This window comes from Hirundo rustica, chromosome 22 (assembly GCF_015227805.2).
Source record: "Hirundo rustica isolate bHirRus1 chromosome 22, bHirRus1.pri.v3, whole genome shotgun sequence".
NCBI classification, from domain to species: Eukaryota; Metazoa; Chordata; class Aves; order Passeriformes; family Hirundinidae; genus Hirundo; species Hirundo rustica.
The window spans coordinates 4,335,395-4,348,409 of record NC_053471.1 but is presented as its reverse complement, the minus strand read 5'-3'; the positions used below and the strand labels follow the sequence as shown (position 1 = coordinate 4,348,409).

General features: G+C 53.9%; 1 protein-coding gene across 1 annotated transcript in view; it reads right to left on the bottom strand.

The window, feature by feature from the left end:
* MEGF6 (multiple EGF like domains 6) overlaps nucleotides 1–13,015 on the bottom strand; it is a 76,998-nt gene that overhangs the window by 15,269 nt on the left and 48,714 nt on the right. The window contains exons 5-15 of the mRNA XM_040084684.2: nucleotides 8,368–8,493; nucleotides 7,452–7,574; nucleotides 6,746–6,868; nucleotides 5,067–5,204; nucleotides 4,390–4,512; nucleotides 3,578–3,700; nucleotides 2,820–2,987; nucleotides 2,479–2,610; nucleotides 2,265–2,393; nucleotides 772–900; nucleotides 529–663 (exon numbers count right to left, since the gene is read on the bottom strand). Coding sequence (XP_039940618.1) covers nucleotides 529–663; nucleotides 772–900; nucleotides 2,265–2,393; nucleotides 2,479–2,610; nucleotides 2,820–2,987; nucleotides 3,578–3,700; nucleotides 4,390–4,512; nucleotides 5,067–5,204; nucleotides 6,746–6,868; nucleotides 7,452–7,574; nucleotides 8,368–8,493 — 1,449 coding nt within the window. The remainder of the gene's footprint in view (nucleotides 1–528; nucleotides 664–771; nucleotides 901–2,264; nucleotides 2,394–2,478; nucleotides 2,611–2,819; nucleotides 2,988–3,577; nucleotides 3,701–4,389; nucleotides 4,513–5,066; nucleotides 5,205–6,745; nucleotides 6,869–7,451; nucleotides 7,575–8,367; nucleotides 8,494–13,015) is intronic.

Sequence of the window (13,015 nt, the reverse complement as noted above, 5' to 3'; positions counted from 1 at the left end):
GCACCTCAAGTGCTGTGTCCAGTTCTGGTCCCACAATTTAGGAAGGACATGGAGGGGCTGGAGCATGTCCAGAGAAGGGCAACAAGGCTGGTGAGGGGTCTGGGGCACAAGTGCTGTGAGGAGCTGGAGATGCTCATCCCGGAGAAGAGGAGGCTCAGGAGAGACCTCATCACTCTCACAACCCCCTGACAGGAGGGTGCAGCCGGGTTGGGCTCTGCTCCCAGGGAGCAGCACCAGAACGAGAGGATGCAGCCTTCAGCTGTGCCAGGGGAGGTTTAGGCTGGACATGAGGAAGAAGATTTTCACAAAGGGTGGTCACATATGAAGAAGTTCTTCCCAAAGGGTGGTCAGGTGTGGGAATGAGCTGCCCAGGGAGGTGCTGGAGTCACCGTCCCTGGAGGTGTTTAAGGAGAGACTGGATGAGCACTCAGTGCCATGTCCAGGGTGACAGGGTGGTGTTGGGTCATAGAGAAGACCTCAAAGATCTTTTCCGAGGTGGCTGGATGTTTGAGCGTGTGCCTCACTCACTGTCCTCGCAGCGCCGGCCGCGGTAGCCGGGTTTGCAGCGGCAGGAGCCGTCCCTGGCGTCGCAGTCCCGCGAGTTGCGCTGCAGGCACTGACACTCCAGCGAGCAGCCGGCCCCGAACGCCCACTTGGGGCACGCTGCAGGGAAAGGGAAGAGCTGGTCAGAGAGCCAGGGCGAGGGGCAGAAACCTCCTTCCCAGAAGGGCTGGAATCAGGGGGTAACCCCCAGGAGGAGGAGGAGCGTACCTAAGTGGCAGAACCGGCCGTACAAGCCGGGATCGCACAGACAGGCTCCGTAAATCCGATGGCAGTGACCCCGGTTGGCACAGTTGCACTTCTTCCTGCAGTGCTTCCCGAAAAATCCCTTGGGGCACCCTAGTAATGGAGAGAGGGTTCTTGGGAAGATGAGCCAGTTCTAGCAGGTCATTTTAATTGAGGGAAACACGCCGGAACCAGAGCTGTGTGAGGCCAGGGATGCAGCCAGGAGGAGAGAGATCAGATTCCCTGCACCAGCTCCAAATCAGCTCTGCAGCGTCACAGGGGGTGTCACTTGCTGCCACTCGTGGTGCTCCAGGGCACCCATCAGCTCTGCACTCGCTGTGACCAGCAGCTCTGCTGGCTGGGACAGAAATAACCCACCCACAGAGCTCCAAGGGGTCAGGGCTGCCCTCCGTGAGAAAGCAACCCATGAGGCTGCTCCTGTTGAAAAGCCACAGGGATATTTGCACTATTCAGTGAATAAAATTATTGGGTTTTTTCTCTGTTGTGCTGATGGTCTCGATATTGGAAGCACATGGCAGACAGGCTGTGTCAGCAGAGTGCTCTTCCCAGCAGCACGTGCCTCATCCCCACGAACAGAGGAGCAGAGGAAATGCCAACCCAGGGACAACAGAGCAATTCTGCATTGTTTATTTTAACTCTACCTTCCTGTTTTCTCTCTGTCCCCCTCAATCACCTCCTTCCTACAGAAAGGAAAGGCTGGGGTATCTTGTGTTCATTTGCATTCTGCTTCACTCTCCTCCTTCAGTAACAGCTCCCATATGCTCCCAACATGTGACCGAAGTCCTTTTGTCTGAATCTCTCATTGTCTCCCTCTTTCTGGTTTTCAAATTATGTCCCCCAAATTTTAACCCTTTGGGGGCGAGAAATGAGCACCACCAGCAGTGACGCCTCCTTTGGGTACTTTGAGTAACTGCTGCTGTCACAGCTTTCCAATGCTTTGGGTGGAAAATGCCTCCACGGTTTCCATGGAAATTAACAATGGAAATTGTGGGTTTGACATTCTTTCCTGTGTCTGCCACTGAATGCCCCATGGAATAGAGATCTCAGCCCCCAGTCATGGACGAGCAGTGAACAGGGACTGCAAAGGCCTTTGAGCGCAGAGACAGGACAGAGCACCTGGGGCACTGTTCTGTAGGGGAAGAGTGCTGTTTACCGCTCCTTTTATGCTTTTTAAAATGACATTTTTCCACACAAGACTCAGAGCAGGAATATGTCCAAGCTGCTCTCACTGGGATGGTTCAACAAGAGAGCTGAAAGGTGCTGTCGATGAGCAGCTACAAAAGGAGCAGCGCAGGGGACCCCACGGGAAACACTTCCAGGCTTCAGAAAAACACATCTGGGACATCAGGGAGCAGCACCAGCGACAGCGCCGACCCTCACAGTGCTAAGACACCGACACCAGGAGGACAGGCATGGCCCCCAGCACCACAAAGAGGGCGAGGGGACGCCGGACTCACCGTCCTGGCACAGCTCTCCGGCCACTCCGGGCGGGCAGCGGCAGGCGCCGGTGGCGGGGTCACAGGTGCCACCGTTCTGGCACCGGCAGCTCTGGCTGCAGTTGTTGCCAAAGGTGCCGGCCGGGCAAGCTGGGGAGGGAGAGGGAGACGAGGCTGAGCCCCGCCACGGCCTCGCAGGGCTGCACCCAGCGCAGGGGACAGGGCTGCCGCTCACTCTGGTTGCAGAGCACGCCGGTCCAGCCGGCCGGGCACAGGCAGCCGCTGCCCTCGGCGGTGCAGACGGCTCCGTTCTTGCAGTCGTCACAGGTCAGGCTGCAGTCGGGGCCAAACGTGTGCTCCAGGCAGACTGCAACGAGAGGCACGGCGGGTGAGAACCTCCCCGAGGCCGCTGCAGCGTCCTGGGGGAGTTTGGGCTGAGAAAGGCCAGTGTGGAGGCTGCAGCAGAGCAGCAGTTCTGTTCCTGGCACTCAACGAGCCCGGTGTGTTCACCAAACAAATAAACCCAGAAGAGCTCTGAGCAAAGCACAGCACGGAGCGCTGCTGCAGAATGCCCACCGAATTTCTCCGACAGCGTGTGCTCCCCTCGTGCTTCCATCTCCTCCTCCTCTTCCTCGTAGTCGTCGTTGAGGAGCTGGGTGAATTCATCTCGCAGGATGGCGACGTGAGGGATGGGGCGGATGACGGGGCGCCGGCCATCCAGGGCCTCCACCGTGTCCTCTGTGGCTGGGGGAGCAGGGACAGAGGGGACAGCGTCACACTGGGAGAGGACACAAGGTCCCTGGGAGGTGAACAGCGGGGCAGGACCTCTGCAGCAGCAAAGGGAAACCAGAACTCTCCGTGGGTCTCAGGTTTGCAGCACTGATCTCGCCCTGTTTTGACTCCTCTAAAGCTCTTCCAGGTTGGTTGTTCAGGGATTTTTTGGCTAGAGTGGGCCCAGGTGAGGTCCGTGACCTCAAGATCTCTGTACTGCTACAAATAAATAATCTATTACTTCTCACAAGGAAAAGCTGGAGGGGCTGGTGACTGTGGAAGGGGCTCTGGCTCTGTGATTACCCTGGAGCCATCACTGCAGGCTGTGTAGCTGTGCCAGAACTCCCTGCACTTCCTTGGACAGTGCCGTGACTGAGGCTGAAACACGACTGCTCCAGCCTGGGAGAGCTTTCCAGGGCTGGGGTGAGGCCCTGCCACTGCTCAGGTGCTGTGAAGGAGTTGAAAGAGGTGAGGTGCAGGGCTAGGGAGCTGCAGGCTGGGTGGTCCTGGCTCCGAGGCGGGACCCTCTGCCCAGCCTGAGGCAGCTCGGACGAGGCACTCACAGATGCAGCTCCTTCTGTCTTCGTCCAGCTTGTGCCCAATGTCACAGCCACACTGGAACGACCCTGGCTGGTTCTGGCACGTGTGCTCACACCCTCCGTTGTTTGCAGAGCACTCATCCACATCTACAAAACATGGGACACTCCAGTGGGACAGGAGCAGTGACAGGGGCTTGGCCACGCCCGGCCATGCAGCAGTAATTCATCCTCTCTGCTAAATATGTGAAGCCATCGACTCTAAAAATGGAGTCAAAATCACCTCAGGGATTAGGGATGCCTGGGTTTCAACAAAAAATGTGTTGGGCTTCAGTTCCCATCCATTATTAATTGTGTAGGAACAGGTGGGTGTGTTTGGCTCCTTCCCCTGGGAAATGTTGTTGAGGGCTTTGGAAGTGAGAGCAATTAGTAGGGGGATTTTTCCCCACATTCTGTTGGAAAGGTGACTCATCAGAAAGCTGGCAGGAAAACTGGTAGGAGCTGGGAGAAACTGGAAGAAATGCCTGGCTGTTCATAACCAGGTAGGACAATTTCTTGTTCTCCTAATTAAAAGCTTCATTAGTCACCGTCCTGGCTGTGTTTTGTACAGACGCTGTTATTTGTCTTTATCCCTTGGGTGAAAGTCATGGGCAGCTTTGCCCTCTGGAGTCAAAAATCAAACGTTTTTGTGAACTAATGGGGTCAAGCCTGGGCCAGCTCACTCTGAGTTAGCCCAGTCTGACCTTGATGTGTTCAAAAATCCCAAAAACCAGAACTAGAGGGGCCTATTCCCTGTGTCCCTGGCTGTGCCTGGAGCCCAGGGAGGCGTTGGCACTCACCATCACAGCCGCAGCCGTCGGTGCTGAGCCTGTACCCGGCGTGGCAGGAGCACTCGTAGCCCCCAGCGTAGTTGTAGCAGTCTTGCTGACAGCAGTGAGAACCGGTGTCACACTCATTGATATCTAAACGAGAAACAAAGGGTGTCAATACACTGCAGAGTGGTGACAGGAACCCTTGCACTGCTCCCTGGATAGTTCTGGTGAGCTTTTACTCGAGCCAGGATTCTCGAGTTCCTCTTGAATTCAGGGAGCTTTGCGTTAACAGATCGTCCTCCCCATCCATGGAGGGAGGAATCCTGAGTCCTTGAGGGGAGTTCAGTGTGATTCCCAGTTGGGGATTGTGGATACAGGTTTGGTGTCCTTACAAGCAAGGTGATCCCACCTGACTGACTCCTGCTTAGGGCAGTTTCATCTGGGAAAAACTAATTCGTTTGGAAGTCATAATTGCTGTCCAAGTCATAAGTGCTGTCCAAGTATATCCTGAGGGAAGTCTGAGGATACCTTTGAGCATATTTCATCTGCTCTCACTTTCCATCAGTTTCTATTCTCTTTAGCTGGTTTGAAGTGCACGTACACAGAAGCCAAGAGGGATCCCGACCTAAGATCCCAAGAGGGATCCTCACCATTACCTGGGATGTGCTTGGGAATCCAGGTCTGGTCTTTTTCCTGTTCCTTACCGGTGCACGACTTCTGGTCCTCCTCCAGCCGAAAGCCAAAGTTACAGGTGCAGGCTGGGCCAGAGCTGGTGTGGTGGCACACGTGGGAACAGCCCCCGTTGTTGGCTTCACAGCTGTTCACAATCTCCATCTCTATCCCTGGAAAAGACAGCCTGCTTAGGATCCCGTGGGACACATCTGCACACACCGCTGGCCCCTGCCTGCCCCCTCCAGCTCCTGGCACTGCATCCCTGCTGGAGAGGGGGATCTGCAGTGGGAAAGGATGGAAATAGCTCAGCGCAGAGGCCACTGCCAGGCTGGGAAGAGGGGTATAAAAAGAAACCTCTGGATCTCACGCAGCCTCTTAGGGACGGGGTCGTGGAGCAGGCTCTGGGCAATCTCTGGGATGAACAGGCTGCGGATGAAACTGCTCCCACTCCTGCCAAGCAGCAGCGTGTGCTGCCAACCAAAAGTTGGCTCAGGCTCAGGGCAGAGCTGTCCTGGTGCCAGGGAGAAATGGGAGCAGCAGAACACAGCTAAGTAGGGAAACATCCAGATGCCTACAGCGAGAATCGTTAGCTCCTGACAAGTCAAAAGTGGTCGGCACAAACATCAATTGCAGCCATAGATCATCCGAGCTTGGCAAGGTTTCTGTAAACTTGTCTAGCTAATTAAGCTTTCTTAAACTAAAAGGAACTTGTTTCATGGAGCTTTGACTCAGTCCTGAACCTCAGGAAAACAATTTCTGCCTTCAAGAACATGGAGTTTTTCGTGCATTCAGACCCAAGGAGGATGAAAGAAAGGGAACTTGATGCTTCCCAATGGATCTGTGCTTGTCAAAAACAAAAGCTGGGCTACATTGGAAGACATTTTCCAGATTTCACAGCATGACTGTCATCCCTCTCTTCCCATCTCTTATTAAAGCAGCACAAACAGGGTTTTGCTTGAAAGAAACGTGCTAGGAAGGGGAGGGAGAAAACCCTTCAAGTGGAAGGGCTGCTTTGCTGACCCCAGGGCAATATCAGTGGTTATGGGTGGGATTGCCTGGGTCCTCAAGAAGAAAGCTGTGTACACACTCAGCCTCTTAAATCTCACATCGTTATCCTGGTGCCCCACACTGCTCTGCTTGGTGCCTTTCAAGACCCATTTATGGCCTGCAAAGCCTTGCCAAGCTGCAGCAGGGCACAAGGGGACCCTCAGAGCTCCCAGTAACACCAGCTGCCAGCACTGGGACTGCCACGGTGGCTGTCGTCTGTGAGGGGCTGGTGGCTCTGGCTCAGCCTGGCCCCGCTGGGGTGCACCAGCTGCACGAAGCCGTGAGGACAGCCCGGCTCACTCTTGCATCACAGAGTTTATTTCTTTCCTTGATGGGAGCAGATGTGATCCCTTCACTGGCTCAGTTCCTCCAGTGACACATCTGCAGCCGACTGAGTTTGTCCAGCAGAGTCCCCAAGAGCAGAACTCGGCTTGTTTGAAGCCAAATGGCTCCAAATCAATCGCCTTAACCAGCTAAAGCGGCTTCGTGGTGATTTTAAAGATCAGACCGAGATTTTTATCTTGGTGGGGGAGTAAACAACCCCAGAAGTGCTTGTGAAATGCTTCGGCAGAGATTTCCACAGCTTGGCCGGGGCGATTCCCAGAGGGCAGTGACAAACCCGTGCCTGCAGCAGCCCAGGTGTGCTCTGTCCCGCAGTACTCACGGTAGCATCGCTTGCCATCCGCCCCCAGCTCGTAGCCCGGGTTACAGGTGCACTTGAAGGAGCCCCGGGTGTTGAGGCACTGGTGTGCGCACATGGCCAGCCCTGTCAGGCACTCGTTCACATCTGGGAGAGGGAGAAAGATGTAACATAAGTAGGCTGAACCTGAAACGTCCTTCCAGAGGGATTATCGTTATTATATTTGAGTTCTGCGCTGGTTTCATGCACCCTGAACCCTTCATTGGGGCCCAGATCAACAAAGCACAGAGTTAAGAGTTGGGAATTGCTGTAATGCTTGCCAGGAGATTGGATCACATGACAGTGGGACATTCACAGAAACAGTGAGGCTGGAAAAGACCTTTGAGATCATCAAGTGCCATCTGTGACCTAAAACTACCTTGTCACCAGACCAGCCACTCACTGCCACATCTGGTTTATTCTCAAATAAAGAATAGAAAATGGTGACTCCACCACCTCCTTGGCCAGCCCATTCCAACGCCTGATCAACCCTTTCAGGGAAGAACTTCTCCCCAGTGTCCAGCCTAAACCCTCCCTGGAGCAGCTGACAGCTCCAGCAGGCTCCTGCACAGACACCACCTGAGCCATCCGAGGGGAAGCACGAGCTTCCCTCCATTCTGTTCGCACCGAGCGCTCCCTCATCCACGAGAAACAGCAATTTTCCTCCACGGGAGCTCTGCAGGGCACTCACCTTCGCAGGCCTTGCCATCGGGGGCCAGCTGGTAGCCGGGGTGGCACTCGCAGCGGGCGCGGCCGCGGTGGCTGTGGCAGCGGTGCATGCAGCCCCCGTTCCTGTCAGCGCACGGGTTCCTCACTGCAGGCAGAGCAGAGAGCCCGGCTCGTTCCACACAGACCCTGCCTCTTGTGGCACTGTGGGAGAGCAGAGCACAGAGCAGCAGGAGAGCCTGCAGTGTGTGACAGCCTGTTCTGCACCGGGCAGAAAATGCCCGCTCCACCCGATGGGGAGGATCCGCACGGTGTGAGATCCTGCAAAAGGATGGCATGAAGCTGGGTAGAACCCCTCCAGCAGAAGCTTGGCACAGGCACATCCCTCTGCAGAGGTTACAGAGCAAGAGCTGGCAGTTTGTTCCAGGTGCTCTACCCAGAGGTTTGCCAATCTCTGACCTGCCCCAGGACTGGCATAGATGCTCCAAACCCCGCTGACTGCTGCGTTTGTAATGTCCCAGTTGTTCCCTTTGCCGTAGCAACCTCACAGCTCAGGACTGCTCTCCTTCCTGCCTTTTGTATGCCAGCTGCCATGAATGAGAACAACCTTGTGTTCTGTCCCCCTCAGCCTCTCTCCTCCCTGAGCCAGAGCAGGTCAGCCAGAGAGGGAGAGGATTGCGCCCCGCTGCCGCACTCCGCTGTCCCCCCACTCCTAACAGCAGCCTGTGCCTTCATCCAACTCCATTTTTGTTGGCTGCACTCCTCCAGCTCTTCCCATCCCTTGGAATAAGCCACAGGATACATCCATGACAACAAAACACACAGAGTTTTTACTGGAAATCCCCCAGTCTGATCTGCTGGCCATGTGAGCATCCCCACCCCGCAGCTCCCAGCTGGAAGCCGCGGCCCCCCAGCCCCCCAGGCGTGCCCCGGGGACTCACGGACGCAGCGTTTGCCGTCCTCGTGCAGCTGGTGGTTGTGCCAGCACTGGCAGCGGTGCTGGGCCAGTGTCACCTGCACGCAGTCGTGCTCGCAGCCACCGTTGTTCAGGGCACACGAGTTCAGAGCTGCGGGGCAAAGGGACACGAGGTTTGGCACAAAAGGGTGGCACGAGCGAAGGGCACCTCTTGCACGGCGCCAGGGCAGGCTGCACACGCTTAAAGCTGGTGAAAATTTAAGACTGGAGCACGTTCAATGACAAGTTCACGGTCAACTCGATGGGCAAGGAGGGTGTTAAGAGGGAGATGTTGCTGCAAAAGCCTGTGGGCAGTGCAAGAGAGGCCTCCCACCGCCGTGCCAAGTGGGCACCCTGCTCTTCCAAGGCAAGATCAGCTCAACAGCATTGGGTAGGAACTTAAAATGGTTCTTCCCCACCACAGGAGGCTCCAGCACTCTCCCTGGAGGTGATTCCAGGACACAGGGAGCGGGGTCAGGTCCTGTCCAGCACTACATGGGAGGGAAGCAGGTTTCCTGCCAGGCATCCGCCCTCTCCGAAGGGCGCCGTGTCAGCAGCCAGGCTTCTGTGCTACTGCTGAAGTTCCCATCCTTTTGTTCCAGGACAGTCCCTGCAGGTGCAGTGGCACAGCTGCTTCAAGCCATTGCTGCTCAGGGAGCTGTGCTCAGGCACATTCAGGTTTTCCTGTAACAAAAGCCAAGTTTCTGGCTCCGTGGCGGGCAGAAGTCACCGATCACACAGGGCCAGGCCCAGTAGGTGCTGCCAGTTCTGGGAGCACTCGGAGGAAAATGCTTTAAGGTCCATCCTGTGTGTCCATTCCTGGACCAGGTGGGACAGCCCCCAGCTCAGGGCTCTGACCGGGAGATTTCTGTGTGGAACCTGGGGTATGTGGGCTCCCTGCTGCTGTCACCCAGGCAGAGCACACGCAGATACGGCAGCGGGAGCTCTGATTTCATCCTCACTGCAGGCAGAACTGGGAATTGAGCTTCCAAACCAGAGTTCCTGGCCGTGCCACAGCGTTTCTGTGTGGCCTTGCGCAAGGAGCCCGGCGGATTCCAAACAGGCAGGAAACAGAAGGTTCTGCCTGGGCTACGGCACAGAACAGACCCCGTGACCCGACATGTGGGCTCCTCACAAGCCTGCTATCATTAATCAGCCTGGGAACAGCGACAATCCTCCTCCTGCTGTGATCTGGGCCGTCTCTGCAGGAGCGGCAGAGGAGCGGGGTGTTTAACTGGGATGTGAGCACCTTGCGAGAGCCAGGGGAATGTGTCAGAAAGCTCTGCTTTTACTGCAGCTCTCCAGGACCTTGGATCCAGGAGGGGTTTGAGCTGGGAAAGAAAACAGGGAAGGACCTTCTGGGGCTGTCTGGTAGGGTAGTCATCATGGGACGTTGACATGCCCCCAGAGCCACCCAAGTCCCCTCGTGGAGCATCAGATGTCTCCTGAGTTAACCCACCCAACCCCTTATGCACCGAGCTTCTGTATGAGAATTGGGAAATTTAAACCCTGTTCTGTCTCTTAGGAGCCACCAAAGTGTCACAGCCCACTGGGTTGGTGGAGCATGGCTCAACCCAGGCCCGCTCCGGGATGGAAACCCAGCCCTGGCTCTCGCAAACCGCCGCCTCACACGTTTCTGACCTATTTTTCAAACTCCAGAATAAACTAATGTGCTGGCTCAGAGGAATCTTATAGGAAAGCTAAAAATATCCCTAATGAAAACCATCTCTCCCCAGGCTGATCCTTCAGGTGATCGCAGTGCCCTCCACATCCTCCAGAGCCTTGGAAGCGGGAGGGCCTGGAAAGCAGCTGCCAGCAGAAGTCTCGGCTTGTTACACATCTCTGAATCCCAAGGCAAGTTGGGTCCTTGCTCTTGTACATTAGTGAAAACAAATATTTGGCTCGGGACAAAAAATAAAGGAAAAAATTATATATTTTCTTCTTTTTTTTTTTTTTCCTACACACCATTCCCATGCAAAAAAAAAAAAAAAAATTAAAACATATATATATATAGATGTATGTATGTATGTATGTATGTATACGTACGTGTGTGTGTGTGTGTGTGTATATATATGCTTTAACTCAAAGCTGTGGATCACTCTCATTCCAAATGTTAAAAACCCTCAACTTCTCCTTTTATGCCTTTAATTAGATAAACAGTGTTTGGGGGAATAAAAGCAGCTTGACAGGGTCGAGATTTTGCCATACAAAACATAAGGCTGGAGCAAGCACTTGGGGTTTATGTTAGTTGTGCTGGCATTGTTTCCTTTAATCCATTTGGAAGGAAACAGCAGAAATACTCAACGTTCCTGAAAAGCTCTGGGTCAGAGTTACACTACTCAGGCTCTAGCAGAGATGGGTGGTCATTTAAAAATATTCCAATATATTTAAGTGTTTAATAACATATATTCAAAAATAGCCATAAATAACGCGCTTGTTGGCGAGCTTTTTTTTTTTTAAATAAAAAAGAAAAGAAGTCAAACAATGCTGATGCCTGCCAAAACATTCCTTCATCTGGGAAAAGCACTGGGCCAACATGGAACAAGCCAACGCATCTCATGTCTATAACAACCTCCCAGGATGCAGTTATTGGGATGAATTTGAAGTTAAATAATGGCCTTGCTGCAAACTCCTATGAGACAACTGAAAAAGATCGAAAGTCTGGGTTCTTCCACGCAAGATTTCAGGAGAGAGAGCCCGTGTGAGGCTGGGTCTCCTTAGCTGGCTCCTCACACAGTCGCAGCCAGCAGACCTCGCTGCTGGCCTTGCTTTAATTACTGCTCGGGGTTTTTATTCTGTTTACAGAACCACTCTAAAAATATTTCCATTCCCAGATGCTTTGCCGAGCTGAACGTTTCTGTGACAAGGCTGCCAAGCCCAGTGTCATCCTGTACATCAGACAGATTTTTGTAATTACAGCTCAGACAGATTTTCCACAGATGATATTTCACTGTCTCCTTCCAGCCCCACTGTCTGAGGGGAGAGCAGCGCTGCTGGAAGATGCTGCTCCCAGATTCTGACCCTCTCAGGCCTGGGAAATGGAGAAAGAGGGGTGGGAAGGAGGTTTTTGCTGCTGACTACACCTGGGAAATGGATCTGCGCAGCAGGGGGTGATTTAATACCTGATCTCTGCACCTCCCCAGTTGCCCTTCTGACTTTTCCTCTCTCCTCTCACTTCTCTTTCCTCTCTCCCACCTTTCCTTCAGATCCAAGTGATTCACCAGCAGAAGCAGCGAGTTGATGCCCTGAGAGCGACTGTGAGCAGCTGCAACCAGAACTGAGCAGGGTGCTCCTTCTGCAGCGTCACACAAACACCAGCAGTTCTAAGAAGAGCCTGAAAATGTGTGACTGGGCAAAGAAAATGACAAATTCCCTAAAATGTGCGAGCTGTCTGCACAATGAAAAGCCCCACCAAGCACACGTGGTCGCTGAGTCCCTGCACACGCAGCTCAAGGCCACACGAACCTCCTGGCGTGGTCCTTTCTGTTCAGGATATCACCCCTATCGCTGAGATCCCTTCACTTGAAGTTCTCCTAATATAAACAGGGATCCATCATGTAATCCCAAACTGATTTATCCTAACCTCAGACAACTTCCAGAAACATGTTGTGTGTTAATCCAGACCATCTCTCCGCTCCGCAGGCCAACAAAAGCAATTGGCTCCCACCGAACCCCTCATCCTGGCCTGCATCCCTCTGCTGAAACAGCGGAGAAGGACCTGGAGATGTCAGCTTCCTGCCTCCTGCCCATGTGGTTCTGATAAAGAAAGAGGTGATTTCAGGACGCCCAAGGCCTCTCTTTGTTCTGCTTCACTCGCAATGGAAGCTGCTGTTCCTTTTCTGCCTCTCTCTGCAGCGATCTGAACCAAGACACAACAAAAGGATCCCGCTCAACGGAGCTGCAGAGCACCAGCAGTGGCTGAGAGCTGGACACAGCTGGGGTTTTGAGCCATTTTTGTGCTCTCCTGAGTCACAGCCCCAGGTACCAGCTAAGCCTGGAAAGCTGCCTCGGCCACGCCAGCGCGCAGCAGGGGAATTCTGGAGCTCCAGCTCAGCGCCGCCGATCCATCATCTGCGACTTTGTGGGTCTTGTGGGGACCAGAAAGCATTCAAAGAATTAGATCCGTGATTTGACAGTCCTTAACTAGAAACTTGACTGCAAAGGCCTCATTCTGTCTCCAGAACACTCTCGCTGGATCTGTCAGGAGCTTCCTAGAGCCCAAATTTTGTGCTTGTCCCAGTGTGGAGCTGTGAGCTTCCCTGAGCAGATGGACAAGGATGGATGGATGGATGGATGGATGGATGGATGGATGGATGGATGGATGGACGCTCACTGTCTCCAGTTCCATTCATTCCTGCCCTATTCCCTAAATCTAGTGGCAATATTTTGTGTTTTAATAGCCAAGAACCTCTACAGAAAATGAGAGGACATCCCAGCTTGAAGAGAAAAGCAGCTTTGGGCAGTTACCCCAAATCCCTCAGAACAGCCCACAGGGCAGCCTGGTGTCTGTGGGTACAACAGGACAGCCTCCAACACCAGCAGAGGAGTCACCTCTGAGCTGCGCTCTGTTCTGAGCTTTCGTTAGGAAAAGATGCTCCACCCCACCTCACACCAGGTTTAATGGGTTGTACACA